Source organism: Gopherus flavomarginatus, chromosome 2 (assembly GCF_025201925.1).
Source record: "Gopherus flavomarginatus isolate rGopFla2 chromosome 2, rGopFla2.mat.asm, whole genome shotgun sequence".
NCBI lineage: Eukaryota > Metazoa > Chordata > Testudines > Testudinidae > Gopherus > Gopherus flavomarginatus.
In genome coordinates, this window is record NC_066618.1 from 78,086,893 (window position 1) to 78,108,625 (window position 21,733).

The following is a 21,733-nucleotide window of genomic DNA, read 5'->3' on the forward strand; positions in this document are numbered from 1 at the left end:
GTAGTTTATCCTGTTCACAGTAAATCTTGGGCAGGTAGAAATTAAAAAAAAATCTGAACACTTCTGTAATTCCTGGGTAACTGAAATCCAGATCCTAGTTTGAGCAATCCCTAGTAGAAATGGCGGTATATTTGTTACAGTCAAGACTTCCATAACAAAGATACTTACTTTAAAGAAAACAAAAAAAAACCTAGAAGCCTTTGTTACCCCAACCAGCTGCTACTCACCATGACTCCTTCATGAAGTATTATAATTTATTGTAGTATGTGTCGAATATATTATTTTTATACTTAAAGATCATTAAACAGTTTAAAACCATTTTATTGTAATATAAAGGATATTTTACTTTCACATGACAAACTTGCTATTAATTAAAATATTGTTTGCCATGGCTATTAAAATCTTAAAGAGTCAGAGTATTACTTTTTGCCATGACTTGCCTGTGTGTTGCCATGAGAAGTAGCTTGCTGTAGCAATACTGGTCTGTAGAACTAGGATTATGTACAAATAGCTTTTATATTTTCAAGTTTCATGAGCAGCACTTGCCTTTGCAGTTATAACACTGTTACAGTACTGCTGTAAAATAATCCAACATTTTAGTATGTTGATGTGTTTAGAGATTTTATTTTTTAAATTACATTTGGCATGAATGTAGTCAAAGGTAAGACAGCTGCCATCAATTTGGATCGTTTTGGTAACTGCCTCCATTAGTTTTATCTATTAGCAACAGAATCGGGCACGGTAGTAACTTGCAGATCAGCAGAACTGATCTCAGATATGTCAAGTTGTCTACCACCTAGATGTCTGCACTTGTTTATAGAGCCAAGTGTTCCTTGCTGTGAGACGTTTTCAACCTGCTTTACAGATAAGATTGTTTAGGTGTAGACCAGAATGGCAGCCTACCTCCGTGACAGAAGAACTTTAGAGGGAAGAAGTAGGGGCAGGGGACAAGTGCAAATGCTTGGAGTCCCCCTTGTTTTGCACAGTGGTACTAGAAGAGCTTTGTGATATGACCTATGATTTAATTAGATTAGGGGTCAGCAACCTTTCAGAAGTGGTGTGCCGAGTATTCATTTATTCACTCTAATTAAGGTTTGGCGTGCCAGTAATACATTTTAACGTTGTTAGAAGGTCTCTTTCTATAAGTCTATAATAGATAACTAAGCTCTTGTTGTAAGTAAAGTAAATAAGGCTTTTAAAATGTTTAAGAAGCTTCATTTAAAATTAAACTTAAAATGCAGAGCCCCCTGGACTGGTGACTAGTTCCTGGGCAGTGTGAGTGCCACTGAAAATCAGCTTACATACTGCCTTTAGCACACATGCCGTAGGTTGCCTACTCCTGAATTAGACCCATGCCACTTGTGGTTGGTCAGGAGAAATACAGTCCTGGGTCTGCTTCCAGTATAAATTGTTAATGCCTCCCTTTGGAGGGCAAGATGCCAGCATATCTCAAATTAGGTGGGTTTTTGTTTTTCTCTATACTCCAGAAATTGTCTCCTGAGGGGATTGTTAGCCTAAAGACACATTTATTGTATTCAGTGTCCAAACTTTAATATGGATTCCTATTTCATAAATTAATTCATTGTAGGGTAAGTACATCACCTAACCATGTAAGATGCAGTTACTTTACTGCAAATTAACCTAAAGACACCTGCTCCAAAATTGTCTGCCTTGTATGTGTGTGTTCTTCACCAAGAATAACGAATGGAGGACTTTAAACTGTGCTAAATTTGGATTTAAGAAGCAGGTGGTAACTTGAACCCTTTGTTTTGGATAATATATTGGCAACAGAGGTACAGTAAACTAAACTTGCATTCAGCTCCATTCTTCCCCACAATGTTATCTCCCAAAGCAACACTTTACAAAAATGACGATCTTCCTTCCTTTTATACATGACAAGATACTAAAGGGATTTGCAGTTTTCTAGGATAATTGGGTCTCTTTGGAGGAAAAAACAAAAAACTAACAAACCAGCTTTGAAGACTTGGAAATAAAGGGCCACTTCATGAAATTCCACCTGAGCCTGATGACTCATGGGATCCAGTCATTAAATTGGTGCCTTGATACTATATTAGTGCAAATTGAAAGCATCTGAATAATACAAGCACTAAAACAAAGATGATTATATGTTTTACACATTTGTAATTAGACAGGATAAAATTAATTCATTTAATCCTAAATCCTGGGCCACAGGGCTCCACCTGAGTGGCAAGGCTGGGCTCTCTGCTTAAGTGTGTGAATAAGTGCTGCTTCCCCATCACCGCATGGAATGGCAGCAGACATTCTGCAGCTGTGACTTGTACTGCAATTCTGAAGCTGCAGTAGCTTTTGTGAATTCTGCCAGGGTCAGTGACTGACTGGTGAATTCAGTAGCCTGTGCCCTCTCCCCAGCCCCTGTGACAACATACAGGGAGCTGCAAACAGTGTGCAGGGGCGCCCATGTAATATTGTGCTCACACAAACACTCAGCCATTGGAGCCACACCAGATGTATTTGGGTACATCTTTGACTGTGGTTTAGGGGGCAAGATGTTCACAATAACATCTTAAAATGCAAATGTACTGCCTAAAAGTCGATGGGAGTTGGGTGCACTCAGGATTGGTTCTGAAGAGACATTTGGAACTCCTGCTGTTGTGAATTTACATAGAGTACATCATAATAATTCCAATCCAATGTACCCTCAATCAATTAATTAGAAGGACAATATACAGATTGTAAAAGGACATGTTCATTAGCCTTGTATAAGTAGTGTTTTCTTACAGGGTTTAACTTCCTCTAGTAGTGATCTTGAAATATTGAGTACTTAAATGATGACAAATTTAAAAACACCCCCACTTTTTTTTTTCTTTTCTCTGTCAATCTGAAGTAACTTCCCCTGCTTAGTCTCTTGCTCTGTGAATCGGAAGTTACTGTGGGCTCTGTGGGTAGAGCAAACTAGCACACTTTGTTTTTAGGGTGAGGAAGTGTCTAGGCTGCTACCTTTCTAAAACCTAGCTAGCCAGTCTAGAAGTGTGAGGAGGAGTGCAGCCCAAAAGGGATCTCCCTTCTGTCCAGGGGCAGCCCTAGACTAGCTGCCAGCAACTGGCACCCTAGGCAAACCATGCAATCGGCGCCACCACCCCCAAGACCCAAGGGCAGATCTAGGCTGAGGTTTTTGATAAACGGGGAAACATTTTGCCCCTTTTTTCTTTTGAATGTTTTTTAAGTGTTTTTAAACAGAGGTGTAATTATTCAGTTTATCCATCCATCCAACCAGTGTTTCTGAGATCAGATAAAATAGAGACACGAAATTTTCAGAATAGAGTTGCACATGACAGCTAGATGATATTTCAGTCCAATTTCAAATAAAAATGCATGAAAAATGTTAATTATTTTTATTACAAATCCAAAATCATCTATTACACTATCCTGCTTTAACTGCCATTACCACCACATCCAATATAGAAAGAAATAAGAAAACTCTTCAATGAACTTTAACCTGTATTACAAAACACTCTGAATAAAAAACTCTGTTGCTTTTAAAACGTGACTAGTCACTAGTTCTTTTAGATCCAGTTTTCCCGCTATTTCATGCTCTGTTAACATTGTGGCAAGTCCAACAAGTCTCTCTTGCACCATTGTTGAACACAGATATGTTTTTATCAATTTTAACTTTGAGTCACTATGTTCCTTACTAGCTATGGAAACTGGCAAAGTTAAAAGAACATGTAGAGCTATAAAAATGTTTGGAAAACTGTCAGAGTTTATTTTCACAAACAAACTTCAGTACTCCTTCAGGAGTGGAATGTTTTCTAACTTGTCTTAAAAAAGCTTGAAGCTCGCTACACAAATCTGTAGCATCAGTGTCTTTTGAATTTTTGAGTCAATGCTAACTCTAGTTTTATACAAAATTCTCTTATCTGTTTTGCTGTTTTCTTTTGCAAGCTGTGGATATCATATAGAAAGCCAAATACTGACTCTAGCTGCTGGATCTGTTGAAATCTTTCATCAACCAAGTGACTAGCAGTATCAAAGACTGCAAAGTAGAAAGTCACTTTGAACCTTTGTTTTGGGTTCTGAATGGATGTCTTGTCCTTCATACGAAAACTGCTGTTTCTTTTGCCGAATACGAACTGGCTCTGGTTCAAATTCTGTCGGAAAGTCTATTTCTTCAGCATGCTTGAGAGAATCTACCAGTGTTCTTTCGAGCCCTTCATAACTTCTGAATTCCTCCAGAATATTTTTAGTTTGCTGCAGTTTTTGAATAGCAGAATGTATGTTCAAGTTCTTTTCCTGAAGCTGCTTACTGGTGAGGTTAATCTCGAAAAGGATATTATATCGCAACATGAGTGAAGTCACAAATTTGAACTTGGAAAGGCCATTTGCAAGAGCTTCTGCATCTGAAAATGCCATATTGCCAGATAATCCAGTAAGATAGTATCAGAAATTTCAGTTAGGGCATCAAAAATGTTTCCAAGTTCATAGCGAAGAGGCTTCAAAGTATCAATGCGACTCTCCCATCTTGTCTGACTAAGTGGTTTTATAGTTAGAGAATTCACATGGTGAGACAGAATCTCCCAATGGTGTGTTGAGCCTAAAAAAACCACATAAATGCATTGCACCAGGTCAAAGAAACTTGCCTTCTAGCAGCATCATTGACGACCAAATTCAGAGAATGTGTACTGCAAGGAACAAAAAAGGCCCTAGGATTTATTTCCATCATTCTCCTTTGCACACCATTGTCTTTTACCCTTCATATTACTCCCATTATCATAGCCTTGGCCACGTAAGTTTTCAACAGATAATGACATTGTTTCAAGCTCCTGTAGAATAGTTTCAGTCGTCAATGAATTCTCCAGTCGTCTCCTTCGGTGGTATGAAACCCAAAAAATGTTCCTTTATGAGCACTTCAACATTATCTTCATCTGCAGACTTTTCCATATCCACAAAATGAATGATCATCCTCATTTGTTCAACATGACTCACATCTGGTGTACAGACCAGTATTATTGAAAAGTATTTTTCAGAATGGGCAGCTTCTACAATTTTTCTTTTTAATGGCATTTGCTAGGCTTTGAATCAGTTCATTCCGCATATTTTTCTCCTAAGTAATGAACCTATGTTTCATGATCAGTTATTTTACGTAGATGCTCCTTCATGACTGGATCAAACAAAGCTAGGTATTCAACAAATTTTAAAAAGTTTCCATTACCTGGAGTGTATAATTTTTTTTCATTTCTGCCATGGCTACGGAATGTAAATTTTGCCCACCAAGAACTCTCACTAAAGCAATCAGACACTCTAATATTTGTTGCTAATATTCTTCTTTTTCTTTGATCACACGTAAATTTTCTTCGATAGTTTTTCGTTTTTTCAATCGTAGTTCAAGTTCTTTCCAATTTTGAAAACATTCCAAACGTTCTATACTACTTTCATGTGAAGAGAGAATTGAAGATACGTTTTCCCAGTCCTTCGAACCATTTTCAGTAAGTGATGTACCAATTCCTTGATTTCTAAACAACTTGCAGCAAAAGCAAAACAGAGTCATTTGATGCTGAATATTGTAACCAGTTTCGATGAATTTCTTCCCCATTAATGAGTTTCCTCTTGTAACGCTGAGCAGAGAATTTTCTTTTATTTCCATCCTTAGGGAAGGGAAATTCATGAACTTGTTTTGGTCCATGTTCCACAATAATTTGCCACACACTGTCATCACGTCTGGGCCATGAAGCTGGGTCCCCGTACTGTAACCTATTTGTAGCTTCCTTATCCTTTCTTCATTTACTTCAATTTCTGTATCTCTCTCTGAAGATGAATAAATTTTCTCCACTTCCATATCAGTCTGATGCTGTGAGCTGCCTTCATCTAGAAGTAAGTTTCCATCATCTTGAGTTTCCAAACTGCTTCCATGTGGATGTGAGCTAACCTCCTCTCCAAGTAAAATTCCTTCATCTGGATGCTGCGAACTGCTTCTGTCTTTATTTGGATTAAAGAGAAGATGTTTCAGGAAGGATCTCTACTGTTTTGCTTGGGCCTTTTCCTTCTTGGCCTTTCATTTACAATACTCAGCTCCTGAGGGTTTTCTTTTTCCTCTTTCTGCCATGAGGTATTTGAATATTATGTACTGTGCTCCCAACTTTATAGTGTTAAGGATGGCTGACACACCCACCACATTGTTGGCGATTTAAACCACATTGCAGCCATCCCAACACATCTTTTTTACTGCTTAAAGGTTCAATGATTAGTAACACACTCACCTATTAAAACAGTTACAGCATTTACACGGAAGCAAAATAACCTTTTTTGATGTCATAACAGACACCGGTTGTTTGGAAAGTAATTCCCTTCCTCACGGTTACCTGCTTGGAGTGTGACATCATCACTTTCGTAGTCTATTAACCATTAGTGCTGTTACTTTTGTTTTATGGACCTTATTTATTACATGTGAACCAGTTATAACAAAGAAAAGTTCATAATTATACAGCCTGATAATAATGCTAAGGTTTAATAACCCTTAAAGATACTCAGGTTTTGGATTTATAATGCTGAAAGATGTTCTTTATTCTTTGGCACCAAAAACCACAATTTTCCACAGTATTCACTCGATTCTTAACCATCTACCTGCAACGTATGTTAAAATGACCATTTGACATGTGTCCGCTTGTGATCTCTCTGCTCCACATGAATTTCTGGCTATGTGACCTTGATGTGTATTCAAGTTAGGTGTTGCTAGCACTGCAGATCTTGCCACTGGCAGATGTGTTTAATTGTGGCTGAGTTATTGCTTATCAGAATTGCGGAGTGGGTCATCTTCATATTCTGTGATCTTGACCCTCCGTCGCAAACTGAAAAAAAAATTTGTTAAAATCTTGTTTATTTTTGCAGTAAATAAAAGATTTGGCATATTAATTCTCAAAATGTGGAGAAATTAATTATAATTCATATTTCCTCCATACGTGCATGGGAATTGAAATAGTGACATCTTTATTACTTTATTTGTATTTTTCATCTTTTTCATTTTATTTAATTTGTTTTTTTCCCCTCAAATTTGGCAACCCATTTAACTTTGCACCCTAGGCGACCACCTAGTTTGCCTGTATGGACAGGCCGCCCCTGCTTCTGTCACAGGAAAGGGGGCCAGAGTGCATGATGGGAAACTTCATCTTGGAAGAGTGATTCCCTTCCCTACCTGACCTCCCCAAAAATGGAGGAGCATAAAACTGTGCAAGCATTCTGACTGTGGTTAATTCATATGCAGAACTTTCTTCATGTTTAGAAACTTAAATCAAGTGGCTTTTTTGTTTTTTTTGGTGTATTGGTATTTGTATTTCTGTTGCCTAAAATATTGATATAATAAAGCCTAATTCTGCCTTCATTTTCACTGTTGGAAATCTACGGACTGCACTGTCTTTAATGGTGTTACTCTGGATTTATTATGATGTAAAGGAAAGCAGATTTTGGCTCAATAGTTTGTATTAAAGTACATAAAATTTGGCTGTGTTCTTACTAATATGCAGAGTTACAAGGTGAAACAATTAAGATTACATTCAAACGTTGTTTCATGACTAGCACTTGCCATTATAGTTATAATATTGTTGGGTTATTTTAATTACAGCAGTAGTAAGGATAATTGGGAATTGTATTTCAGCTACATGGTGTGAGGATGTTCACACACAAGAGGCCAACTTCTCCTCACAATTGCATCAGTGCATCCCCCCTGAATTCAGTAGGGTTTTTTGGATCTAACTGAGAGGAGAATTTTTCCCTGTAGTTCTAGAGCATGCAAGTAAAAGAATGTACTCAATATCAAATGTGTTTTAATCCTTTTTTTTTTTTTTTCTTCCTGTCCTGGCCTAGGGTCTATGCTTTAATGGAAGTGCCTTTATTTTGTACCTCATTGCTGCCATTGTAGATGCATCTTCAGTTACCAATGAGCAGAACAGCCACAATTACAACAGCTGGGCAGCTTCTTCAGTGAGTTATTTAAAAAAAAAATTAAAAACTAATATATTCTATGTATGACAACATTACATGGAGAATGGAATTTTCAAAAGTGTCAGCTGAAATGGGAATATCCTGTTTTAGGTATTGTAAATCTACAGAATGGTGATGGTGCATCATGCACCATAATTCAGAGGAAGAGAATATGAAAATTTAGACCATTAGTTAAGTTACATTAGTGATTTTGAGTGTCTATTTTTTGGGTACCCAACTTAAAGATGCCTTCAGGTGGCCTGATTTTCAGAGAGAAGGTGGTCAGCACATTCTGAAAATCGGATCTCTTCAAGGTGATTTAAGGCAGGTGCCCAAAATCACTGGTCATTTCTGAAATTGTTGGCCATAGATAGGAAGACAGTGTTTGCAAATCCAAAACAGTCAGTGGATTTGGAAGTTCTCCTTGGGGCTGATCCTGAGCCCACTGAAATCAGTGAAAAGACTACCAATGATTTGGTGAGACTTGGCTGCTATGATGCCGCTAATCTGATTCTTTTATATGGAGCAACTCCAAATTACAACTACTTTGTAGGTTATTAGTGCAGCTTCAGGTGGCTCTCTAACCTGCTCTGCTATCGGACAGTCACAATTCCTGTCTTGTGTGTGTGTGTGGGGGGGGGGCTTGGTGTATGTTTTAAATGCAGTGATCAAAATAGAGATTTTGACACCAGCTCTACTATGCTCTTGCAACTGGAGGACCATGGGCAGCGCATAAGGGAGGATGGGGGAGGCTAAGCTTCCCCTATCTAAGTTGTTTCCAAACAGGGATTCACAAAATGTTACAGGAGGTTCTTGGGGGAGGGGAGAGAAATTCCCTAATGGTGGACAGAGCTGTCTCTAGGAACCCCGGGCAGCATGGGGCCAGCAGCCCAGAGCCCCTGGCCTTCCAGGAGTTAAGCAGATCAAAGCAAGCATATCTATCACACTGAGGAGATTTAAACTTCAAGACTCCTTATCAGAAATGGAAAGGGAGGTGGATATTTTTTGCTGTTTTTTAAAATTAAATAGACAGCTAGTATTGTTTTAAAAACTATTATGAAGAACAAATGTAAGCTTTGTTGTAACATGTGTTGTTTGCCTGGACTGCTTAAGACCTGAATGCTTGTGTAGGAGGAACTCTTTGAGTTGGCTTCTTAAATATCTTCATGCTGTTTCACATCTGATACTCCTTGATGAAGCATAAGAGCCTTGTCTTGTAACAGGCTTATTCAAAGTGATACAAGCTATGAAAGTGAGATCTTGGAAGAGTGTTGCTGTTTTCATAATGTGATAAAAATACTGTAATAATAAATGGTAATTAATAATAAGCATGTCATAAAAACAAATTTTATATGTCCAAGATCACTGCTTTTTATGATTTATATTCCGGTAAAAAAGAAAATCCCTGGAAATATTCATTTTTAGGAGGCGGTTCATAAGACTTTTCATTTTAGTGAAAGAGGTTCATAGGTTGTTAAAGTTTGGGAACCACTGCCCTATCTCACAGAGCTGGAAGGGACCCTGAAAGGTCAGAGTCCAGCCCCCTGCTTTCACTAGCAGGACCAAGTACTGATTTTGCCCCAGATCCCTAAGTGGCCCCCTCGAGGATTGAACTCTCAATGCTGGGTTTAGCAGGCCAATGCTCAAACCACTGAGCTATCCCTCCCCCCTAACATTGCACCACCAGGGAGGGAGGACTGTGCCAGATTACCACATGTGGGCTTCAGCCAGGGGCCCCCTGCCAATTTGGGGCCCCTGGAAAATCTCCCCGTAACAGGGCCCTGGGGCACAGAGCTTTTCTGGTCTGTGGGCCACAGTAGAGGGGGGCAAGGGTTCGAAAGGAGTGAGCAGGGCCTTAGTGGAGTGGGGTGGAATGGGGCGAGGCCCTTGGGGAAGGAGTGAAATGGAGTGGGGCCATGTGTGGAAGTGGCAGAATGGGGGAGGGGCTCCGGGCTCAGAGCTCTGGCTGGGGCTGAGCTCTCAGCCCTCACCTATGGCCCTCACCAAGGTTTCAGGCCTCCTTGCCCCTCCCCCTTCCCTCCACGAGGGCCATGGGAGGGCTGAGAGCAACGAGTGGGGGCGGGGTTTCAGCCAGAAGAGGCAGGGCTGCAGTCAGAAGAGACTAGGCAGGGGCTAGGCTCCACAACGGGGAAACATCACCTGCCACCTATGTGGAAAACCTCTTCTCTCTCACCTCTCTGGTGTTTGTTGTTTTATTTCCCTCTTGGTACCTCATAACTAAAGGGCTGTCACTCAGTGGGTGTTGCTTTTCGCAGGACTTGTTTGGTGCTATACAAGTTTCTGTGCTGATTCGGGTTTTTAAGCAGAATGCATTAATGCTCCCACAGATCAGTCAGATCATCTGAGATGTCCTGGGACCTCTTCTGATCGCTTTTAGTGCTACTTGCACATAGTGCTGTTTAACTGTTAAACCTCTGAGAGCTTGTTAAACGCTCCTCCATCCCCTGCTTATTCCTAAAACGAGATTTTTAAGAATTCAGTAATAATAAAATCATCTCCACCCAACATGCTCTCTTAACTAAAAGAAAGCATTCAGGTTTTTGTTTCTGAGCAGTTCAGGAAAGACTCAAAACTTCCCAAAACTAAGAATGCAACCACATTCTCACAGTGTTATGTATTAACCATATTTTACACCAATCTTACAATTTGTTTGGTGCTTCTGATTAAACAAAGCTCACCAACAGATGTTATGTACTCTTTAGCATCATTATAAAGGTGTCTAATCTGAGCCCTAATTCTTCTTCCCTTATACATATTCAGTGGTACTTTGCGCCAGTAGTGAGGGTGACGGAATCAGGCCCATGACAACATATAGAACCAGATACATCGTACCTGTTAACCCTGTTTGGTCCTAAATTTTCATCATTACTTAACATAAGCTGTCTATTTTAAATAACTTTCAGTGATAACAGAAGCCTTACCATTGGCACTGCGTGGTATTAAAATATATAGAATAGCTGATGTGCAGCTATTCGAGTAATACATAAAAAGTTTAAAGGAGGAGGGGGAAGAAGTGTACAGTATAAGAAATTGGGAAAAGAACAGTAAAAGTTTGCAAAAGTTAAGTACTGTATTTGCAGTAATAGTCTGACTCTGTCACCATATTCACTTTGAGTAGTGCCTTCCTCCATCAATATGGTCCTATTGGAACAATAAAATAAATTGCTTCTCTTTGTGAGTTAAGTTGGCAGGATCAGATCCTAAATGAGCACCATTCTTATTAATGTAACTATTTCTCTTCTATCGAATCCTGTTCATAAAATGCGCTAAAAAGATACTATTTTTTTCTAATGTTTGTTTTTTTCTTTTCCTTCTCTCTATAGTTCTTCGCCTTTGTGGTTACCTTCTGCTATGCAGGAAATGCCTATTTTAGTTTTATATCTTGGAGATCACGGACCTCACAGTAAATATTTTGTTTAAAAAAAAAATTGTGGATATAAGATCTCAGGAGGATTGGACTATGTGACCGAAAGGTTAGGGTTTTGTATACTATTTTTCATTAGAATTGATGAAAAATTATTTAAGCTGTAATTAAAATGGATACTTATTTATAATAGTCATTACTAAAGGCAATAGTATAACAGATTTTCTCTGTATTGTATGATAAAGTAGTACAACTAGCAGAATTTCATGCTGTCTTTCATCTTTTAAAATTAACATGATATTTTCCTAGAAATTATATAGCTATAGTAATTAAGCTGCTAATAAAACCTACCCAGATGATGTGCCAATTTTTTCAAATTTAACTATTTTTAAATGTCATGGCTGTACTTTCTGAATACATGCCACAAAATAAAAAATGAAATTTTGATATTGTCTCACTTTTTTTGTGCATGAAAAACTAAGCACAAGAATGCTTTAAAATAAATGTCCTGATTTTGCATGTATTCAACTTTTTTGCCGGGGGGAGGAGAGACACAATTGTTTTTCATTCAGATACTATGCAAAACCCTGGTATTCCCAATTTGTGTATTCCATTCCGTCTACAATCACCTTTCTGCTCTCCAACGAGGAGGGCTGCAACAGAGCCTATTAACTGAGCTCCAAAATTAGCCAGAGGGACTGTTGCCTCCAGAAGCTGAGCACGTTACCTTTGATAGTGTTCTTATACCCAACAGGCCTAAGGATCGCGAGATGTGGAGCCAAGAACTGAGCTCAGGTGTCTTGGTTTTTTCACTTGGCTTAAGTTGAACATATTGAGTATATCATCGAACACCTACTGAAGATGTTGCCTCATTTTTGCCAATGGGCACTGAATAGAACATAAATCTATCCCACCTGCCACAGGGTCACCTAAATGCTAGTAAATAATATAAATGTGTTCTCTTTAGGATAATGGCCAGAGTGGAGGTGGTATGCATGAAGAATTCTCTCCAACCTTCCTCCGCCTACCACCAGCATCTCCAAGTTGTTAATTTGTAAATTACCCTTTTTTACTTTTTTACATATTTTTTACATATCTTTTGTATGGTGAAATAGAACTGCAAGCGAGTGACTCATAACTGACAAAGCTCTGCTACCATAGCCCCAGGGAGTGCTTTTTGTCAATGTAACTAACGTTTTTGTTCAAGGAGATGGTGTTCCTACACTGACGGAAAAACCTCTGCCAGCATAGCTATGCAGGTGCAGTCTCTATAATATAGACACACCCTCTATCCTGATTCATGCCTCCTTAAAGATCTAGGTTTCCCCAATCCTGTGCATCTAATACTATTGTTACAGATAAATCCCTTCTCCTGCACTTCAGAAATCTTTGACCCTTCCAGCCATTGAAAATCTAGTTGGCTCAATATTAAGGTTGATTTTTGTCATTGGTATTGTTAGTAAAAAATCAAGGACAGGACATGGGCAATAAACAGAAATTCACAGAAGCCTGCAACCTGTCCATGACTTTTACTAAAAATATGAGGGAGGAGGTCTAATAGGCGAAGCTTCAACCTTACCTTGGGCAGCAGCTCCAGCCAACAGTCATGGAGGTCCATGAAAGTCATGGAATCTGTGAAAAAATCATATCTTAACTCATTATAACTTGTATTAGGGAAATCTGAGGGTTAAAGGAATAGAACCTGCTTGAAGTACATATTTCTCCCCTTTAAATAAGCTAACTACTATGCCTTCTCACATGTATCTGTTGAGTGGCAAAATCCTTCAACATAAGGGAAGCCAAGTTATTTAAATACTTGCATTTATTACATGTCTGTGCAGTAAAGATAAAATACTGGACTGCCCCCTGTGGTGGCAATGAAGACAAATGCATAGTTGCTGGCCTATCTACACAAATCAAAGATTTTTGTCATTAAAATTTTATAGGGTCTTCTGGTGGTCGAATAAATATCAAACATTAAAATGGTCCAAATGATAAAACTCATAAATATGCCTTCAAATGTAGCTAAAATCAGAAACCTTATCAGTGATTTCCCACAGATGGCTATAGAAATCTAATAGAAATTCACTCTCAGGTATAATTGGATTTATAAAATCTCAGCCCAGATGTATATATGCTCTTTTCCCTCCCTAATTAAATATGGATGAGAAAATTAGTTTGGATTCTGTTATAGAAGTGCTAAAACAGAAGAGCTGTGGCTTTAGGTACATCTGTGCACTTCTAAAGATAGAAATAAAGTGTATTAACACTCCCCCAACCATTATGTAATTAGCTTGTTAGTAAAATACTTAATTTTTTATCTACTTCAATATTTTATTAATATTTTTCTCCACTTAGAATGTTTTTAAAATCTGCAATATAAAACTATTAATGTGTAACATTCTCACTGTAAAATATCTAGACTTCTACTCAAGTTAAGTGCTTGTATATTGTGGGATGCTGCTGTCAATTTATAGTCACCAGGACTCATTTTACAAAAAGCTTAGTTCTCCCCCATTTTTACCCCTTATTATCATATGTAAAGCATGTGACATGATGCAAGTAAATCAAATAAAGAAAATAACCAAATGTTAAACCTAAAACTCAGTACAGTGAGGTTCCTCTACGTATGTTCTAGAGTGGGGAATTTGTACCAATCTTCACTGTAAGCTGTTTCCTCTATTCCTGTGCATGCAAAATATGACTACGTACATTACTCAACCAGCCTTACTGTGGTGGTGATACTGTTCTACATGGACTGAGCTCAACATAGGGGTGCACCAGTCACGTGTACACCCCAGCCACTCATGGAAAATGGGGGAGAACTATGAAAACTGAGCCAGTGGTATAGAAATCTCCTGATTCCCTAACAGAAAGAGAAGAAAAGACACTACTGGAACCTTCTTCCGAGAAGGAGGAGAGAAACATACACTCAAGAGTGCTGAATTTGTATTCTGGAGAGAGATGGAGAAGGAAGAAATCGTCTTACTGGTCAGCAAAGAGTAGAGGGGATATTTTCCTCCTCTGTAAACTCTTGACTTTAAGCCGTGATCCATGTTGAAGCCTCATTAATGTTGTGACGTTCTTTCTTCCTACAACCATTCAAATCTCTCCTCTCCAACTAGCCAAATCTCTTGAGTGATAGATCTCTTGCACAATGAGAAACAAAGGGCCAGTGCTATAGTTGTAGTAATTATTCATGTGAGTACTAACAGCATATGCCAGGCGTGGCCAACCTGACCCTGAGGAGCCCGAATTTACCAATGTACGTTGCCAAAGAGCCCCAATAAGAAGTCAGCAGCCCTCCATCAGCTCCACACACCTCCTACCCACCAGCACCTCCTACCCACCAGCAGCCCCACTGATTAGTGCCCCCCCATCAGCTGTTTTGTGGCATGCAGGAGTCTGAGGGGGAAGAGTGAGGGCACTGCAGGCTGAGGCAGGGGAGTGGGTGGGAAGGGGTGGAGTGGGGGCAGGGCCTGTGGCAGAGCCAGCGGTTGAGCAGTGAGCACCCCCTGGCACATTGGAAAGTTGGCGCCTGTAGCTCCATCCCTGGAGTTGGTGTCTATACAAGGAGCCACAGGTTGGCCACCCCTGGCATATGCCATGCAGAGAGACTGGCTGTTCCCTTTTCTCGGGTATGTCTGTCTTTCCAAACCAAATAACATATTGTGTTCAAAAAAGAAAAACAAGCATGTATTTTTAAACATGAGGAAATGTATAGTTTCCTCTTTTGAGCTTTGCTAGACTTCCTGCATGAATTCATTCCAGCTCTGTGGGTGTTACAATGATTTGAGCATTACATTTTATTGGTTTCTGTGATCATTTAACACCAGTGCTTCCATTTTCCAAACTCATTTGTTTTGTGAATAACAATACATGAACCAGAAAGTGTGCTTTTTTGTTAGCATTAGTCTTCCATGAGAAGCTACAGTATTACCTGAAACTAAGTTTCAAGTAAAATATTGAGAGCACCCTCACTGCAAGAATATTATTTCAACATATACCACAGTGTGCCATGTGCACTTGGTGATCCATCCAAAACTTGCCACCAAGTTTTGCCTATGTATGCTTGGACAGAAAAGGAGTCATGCAGGGGTGACTGGGAGCAAGGGGTCAACTTCCCAGCAGCCAACTTTCTCCATCATATAATGTCATCCATATCCCATAATTGTTGCACCTTTTAAAAAAACAAAAAAACCCAAAACCCTGTGCTGCTCTCCATGCTGTCCACCATCTCTGACATTATTGTCAGGAGTGTTGCAAGCACAGGACATGCTCTCCTCCAGTATTTGCAGAGCTGCAAGAACCAAATCAGTAGGGAACATGCTGATTTCATGCAGGACAGATGTCTGTGGGACATAGCAAAAACCAATTCAAGGTTAGTGGTGGTGTTCAAGGAGCAACTGCAGCGGGTGGACCGCCACTTCTGCACCTGAGAAACAAGCACAGACTGGTGGGGTCACATCATAATGCAGGTTTGGGATGATAAGCGGTGGCTGCAGAACTGGATGTGCAAGGTCACATTCCTGGATCTGTGTAATGAGCTTGCCCCAGCTCTCCAGCACTGGGACATCAGAGGGCTGCACTGGCAGTGAAGAAGTGAGTGGGGATTGCTGTGGAAACTTGCAACACTGAATTGCTACCGGTCAGTGAGAAATCATTTTGGCGTTGGAAAATCCAGTACATCCCTCAGCCCGTGCCGCTTCCAGCAGCTGCCATTGGCCTGGAGCAGTGAACCGCGGCCATGAGGAGCCACAATCAGCCAAACCTGTGGACACGGCAGGTACACAAACCGTCCTGGCCCCTCAGGGGCTTTCTCTGCACAAGTGGCGGAACGAGTTTGGGAACCACTGCCATAATACATCACCCATGGCTCAACAGTGCTCCAGGAGGTAGTGGTACTGCATTGCCCTAAAGGGGCCTGGGAGACAAATGTAAGCATAGACAAATGCACAACTAGGTTGATGCCAGACAGCTAAGGTTGACCTAACTTTGTGGTGGAGAGCAGGCCTTAGTTTCCCAATCAGGAAAATGGGAATGATACAACCCCTCTCAGTGCCGATGCCAGTTGCAAAATGCTTTGAGTGGCTGCAAGAAGTACTGGTAGGATGAGGATTACAAATAGCAGAGACAACAAGGGATCCTCTTTTACTGTATCTTATTGTCTATCCCCCACACATCCACCTGGGGCTCAGGCCGCTGTATCTCAGTCCTGGCACGCACCCATGTGCCTTTCCCAAGAGACTCGAGGCCGGGTTGCGTGGCCAAGGGCCGGGGTGGGGGGTTCCTGTGGTAATTGTCACATGAGCAGTCTGCGGGCAGATGTGTCGCGCTGGGGACGCCACAGGGTCTCCCTTTCCCTCCCCCACTTCTGAGGGCTGGGGCCAAGCAAATGTCCCGTCCACGCGTCTGTCTCTGTCCGTCTCTTGTCCCTGGAAAACCCCAGCCCACAACCACGTCTCCCGCCTTTAGCCTTGCGCGCCCTGCCCCGCTCGGGCTCTGTCTGCGGGGCTGTTGCCTGCGCCCGCCCCTTCGCCCAAAGCCCCCGCGCCGCCGGCTCTGCCTCCTGCCCAGGGCCGGGCCGCCCATCCGCCCCGCCCCCTGCGGGACTGGCCAGCCGCGAGGGGAAAGGAGCCGCCGCCGCTCGAGCGCGGAGCGGGGCGCGATGTCTCACGGGGCCCGGGTGATCCGGACGGGCGCCAGCAGCGGGGGCCCCGGCAGCTCCTCCTGCCCGCCGCCCCCGGGGCCGGAGCCAGGGCTGCTGGACGGCGGCTACGCCCGCTCCTGCTCGGCCATGCTGAAGGTCGCCCAGATGGTAAGGAGCGGGGAGCCGGGCCGGGGAGCAGCAGCCCCCGGGAGGTACCCAGCCAGCGGGCTCTGTCCCCGCGGAGCATCCCGAGGGAGGCGCCATGTTCCTCCCTCCCCCTCTGCGAGCTGGGGCGGCTCCTGCTGTCTCCGTGCCGAGCCCCGGCGTCTGCAGCTGGGCTCAGCTGGGGCCCCTCGCGCCCGCCTGGTTTCTCGTCCCCTGGCCTCCCCCTGGCCACAGCCTCAGAGGCGAGGGCCAGAAACCCGGAACCAGCAGCCGCTGGGGGAAGTTTCTTCCTGAGCCCGAGGACTAGCTTGTGCTGTGGACTGGAGAGTATAAACGCGATAAGTCACATCCCTAGCTACCCTACAAGTGCCAACATGCAAAATGAGAAGTGACTGCCTAGGCAGGAATACTGTGGAAAGGGATCTGGGTTACAGTGGATCACAAACTAAATATGAATCAACAATGTAACACCGTTACAAAAATAATAATAATAACATAGTTCCTGTATGTACCAGCAGGAGTGTTGTCAGTAATTCTTCTGCTCTATTCCGTGCTGATAATGTCTCAGCCGGCACATTGTGTCCACTTTTGGGGGCTGCCTTTCAGAAAAGATGTAGACAAACTGGAGAAGGTGCAGAGGAAAGTAACAAAAATGTTTAAAGGTCTAGAAAACATGACCTATGAGGAAAGATTGAAATTCCTGGGTTTAGTCTGGAAAAGAGAAGACCCAGGGGTAACATAACAGTTTTCAAGTACATAAAAGGTTGCTGCAAAGAGGAGGGTGAAAAATTGTTCTTAATCTCTGAAGATAGGACAAAAAGAAATGGGCGTAAATTGCAGTAGGGGAGGTTATGTTGGGCATCAGGAAAATCTTCCTATTCCTGTAAGGGTGGTTAAGCACTGGGAAAATTGCCTAGGCAGGTTGTGGAATCTCCATCATTGGAGGTTTTTAAGAACAGGTTAAACAAACACCCAGTAATCCTGCCTTGACCTAGTCCTGCCTTGAGTGCAGGAGACTGGACTAGATGACCTATCAACATCTCTTCCAGTCCTACACTTCTATGATTCTTTGTAGCAGGAGAAGCATCTCTTGGCCACATAACTGGCCTCTCCCTCTCTCACCCCCTAATTGCCTCCTTTGGGTGGTCAGTAGAAATGTTCTGTTGCATTTAAAAATCCAAAGCCTCTCAAATTACGTACTGCTGTGGGGTTCACACACCCTGCAGATAGTCCTGTTTGGGTCTGGAATCCAAGCACTACAGGATGGGGTCATTTTCAGACTCCAGTACTGGAATCCTATGCCTCATTCCATAGATCCTCAGCCTCTTGGACATGGAGAAAACCATTCGAGGCACTCACTGTTACTGTTATTAACTTGCATTTTTGTGGCACCTAGAAACCCAGTCATGGACCAGGACCCCGCAGTGGCCACCCTTTTACAGAATTCTTGTTCCTAGGCATTCAGCCGTAAATTTAGCTGAGATAATGAGGGATTATTTTTTAGTTATTCTTTTACATATTAGGAAATAAATTTGTGTTTGTTTATTTTGTCACTGATTCGCCCGGGTTACTATTTAACTACAGGATATTGTGTGAATTTTTATTCTTGGTTTTATAAAGAACAAAAAGATGTCTTGTTCTTGTGAAACTCAAATTAACTGTCAGTTAAAACAGTCTTTTTGATTTTTCTAAAGCATATGATACAAAATCATATTCAGATTATGTACCTAGCATAGCAACAGTTATGAACAGTGTTTTATGTTCCACCTAATGTCTTGGCTAGAATAAGTTTTTAGGAGATGAAGTGGCTTGCTGAAAAACACAGTGCTAAATTCAAAGTAAAAGCTAAGAACTGGAATGTCCCATGTCACGACAGAATGAAATCAAACCAGTGAGTCTGATTTTCAGAAGTAATTTGAGCATTTAACCTCAAACTCCCATTAATTTCAGTGGGAGTTATGTAGCTTAATCTATCAGTTGCCTTTGAAAATTGCAACCTGTAACTCAAGTTAAACAAACTCCTGTCAGGGATGGTCTAATTATGCTTCAGTGCAGGGGGATGGACTAGATGACCTCTTGAAGTCCCTTCAGTCCTAGTTCCTATTTTCTATTATTCTGTATTGAGACAGGTAACTGAACATTATTGGGACATATATGTATTCAATGAGTATCATAGCTTGGTCACTAAACTCCAAAGTCCTCTCCCACAGTGAGATGAGGTTTCTAACCATTAGAGGAGTGAAGTTCTGGAACAGCCTTCCAAGGGGAGTAATGGGGGCAAAAGACATATCTGGCTTTAAGAATAAGCTTGATAGGTTTATGGAAGGGGATGGTGTGATGGGATAGCTTAATTCTGGCAATTGATCATTGATTAGCAGCAGATAAGGATGCCATGTGGGCGGTGATGGGATGTTGGATGGGATGGGATCTGAGTTACTGCAGAGAATTCGTTCCTGCTGGCTGGTGAGTCTTGTCCACGTGCTCAGAGTTTAGCTGATCGCCATATTTGGGGTCGGGAAGGAATTTTCCTCCAGGGCAGATTGGCTGAGGCCCTGGAGATTTTTCGCCTTCCCCTGCAGCGTGGGGCATGGGTCACTTGCTGGTGGATTCTCTGCGGCTTGAGGTCTTCAAACCACAATTTGAGGACTTCAGTAACTCGGACATAGGTTAGGGGTTTGTTATAGAAGTGGATGGGTAGGGTTCTGTGGCCTGCTTTGTGCAGAAGGTCAGACTAGATGATCACATTGGTCCCTTCTGACCTTAAAGTCTATGAGTGCGATGAGGTCACTATATAAGATCTATTCTCTAGTGCAATCTCTTTTTCTTTGGCTTGTTTTTCTCAAACTCTGATAGTGGGGGTTATCCACAGGGCATGACGACATTCTCTGAGTGTTATCATGGTGTACAGTGGCTGAGACTATCAGAATTAAAGCAGGCAGTTTGCTGCAGTGATTTTAACAAAGACGCAGCAAACCTTCTTGGGTTGAAAGTGGTGTCATTTATCACTCTTGAGGTAACTGTGAAACTACCAAGTTAAAGAAAGATCAGTTGGCTTCCGAGCAAATCGTGAGGATGAGCTGTTTCCATTTCCTTCAGACGATTTGCTTGTCAGCTTCACTGTTAGTGTGAGCGGTAAAGGTGACCTCAGGAATCTATTGAGCTTTGGACAGTTGAGTCTCTTTCTGAAGTGATGTCACGATGCTTAATAAACTTGAATCCGTTCTGTTGAAAGATTACTTACTAGGGCAGGGGTCGGCAACCTTCAGCACTCAGCACATCAGGGTAATCTGCTGGCGGGCCACGAGACAGTTTCTTTACATTGACCGTCCTCAGGCATGGCCCCCTGCAGCTCCCAGTGGCCGCGGTTCTCTGTTCCCGGCCAATGGGAGCTGCGAGAAGCAGCAGCCAGCATGTCCCTGTGCTGCTTCCCGCAGCTCCCGTTGGCCAGGAATGGTGAACCACGGCCACTAGGAGCTGTGGGGTGCTGCACCTGTGGACAATCAATGTTAACAAAATATCTTGCGGCCCGCCAGCAGATTACTCTGATGGGCCATGTGCTGAAGGTTGCCGACCCCTGTACTAGGGTTAGAAATAACCAGAACAATCTGGTTCTGAACAAGCAACTGCAGCCAATGAAATATTCTCTCTGCAAAACTTTTTTTTCAATCATATTATCTCGCCTCATAAAATAGTTCCATTGTGCATAGGCGCTGACTCCGTGGGTGCTCTAGGGCTGGAACACCCATGGAAAATGATTGGTGAGTGCTCAGCACCCACCGGCAGCGCCTTGCCCCCCCTGCTCCAGCTTACCTCCACCTCCTTTGCGAGCGTGCTGCTGCGTCCTGCTTCTCTCCCTCCCAGTGCTTGCACCGTGAAGCAGCTGATTCATGGGGCAGGGAGAGGGGAGGAGGAGGAACATGGTGCACTGGGGGAAGAGGTGGGGCCGGGGCAGGGATTTGGGGAAGGGATCCAATAGGGGCAGGGAGGGAGCGGAGTTAGGGTGGGGACTTTGGGAGTGGGGTTGGAATGGGGGCAGGGAAAGGATGGAGTCAGGGTGGGGAAAAGGGTGGGGCAGCGTGGGCACCCACCAGCGCTGGAGAAAGTTGGCACCTATGCCATTGTGTCCATGAAATTATTCATGATGCCAATTAATTCACGCCATAGTAAGTTTTTGCAGGATTGGGACCTGAGTTTGTAAAGCACTATATACAGTGGAGTGATATACATTCCTTAATTAATTATACAGGGATAAATTACAATGCTAGTAGAGTAGCAGTCTGATCAGTGATAGAAGTGTTATGCCCGCGGAGGCCAAAGATGGGTATAATGCCTTCTGGGAGCACCATGCTTACTAGCAGCATCTGAATGCTAGCATTTATGCAATGAAAACGCCGCCCTGGCCATGTCCCTGCTTCCCCAGGCACTCTTCTCTGGCCAAAAAGTAAACAAAATGTAAAGGAGAGAGAAATGTTTACTTTCATTTTTAATATACAGTAACCTTAGATGGTCCTTGTAATGCTAGCAAGGAAAAATTCAGAGAGAAGTATTTTTTTTTAAAGATGATAGTGTCTCTTTAATAG

General features: G+C 42.2%; 2 protein-coding genes across 2 annotated transcripts in view; both read left to right on the forward strand.

Annotated features, from left to right (window-relative positions):
* CMTM8 (CKLF like MARVEL transmembrane domain containing 8) overlaps positions 1-11,785 on the forward strand; it is a 46,804-nt gene extending 35,019 nt beyond the window's left edge. Inside the window, exons 3-4 of the mRNA XM_050938556.1 lie at positions 7,837-7,953; positions 11,298-11,785. Of these exons, the coding sequence (XP_050794513.1) occupies positions 7,837-7,953; positions 11,298-11,381 (201 nt within the window). The 3' untranslated portion in view covers positions 11,382-11,785. The remainder of the gene's footprint in view (positions 1-7,836; positions 7,954-11,297) is intronic.
* Positions 11,786-16,913: 5,128 nt separating this feature from the next.
* CMTM7 (CKLF like MARVEL transmembrane domain containing 7) overlaps positions 16,914-21,733 on the forward strand; it is a 33,579-nt gene continuing 28,759 nt past the window's right edge. The window contains exon 1 of the mRNA XM_050938557.1: positions 16,914-17,156. Within this exon, the coding sequence (XP_050794514.1) occupies positions 17,007-17,156 (150 nt within the window). The 5' untranslated portion in view covers positions 16,914-17,006. The remainder of the gene's footprint in view (positions 17,157-21,733) is intronic.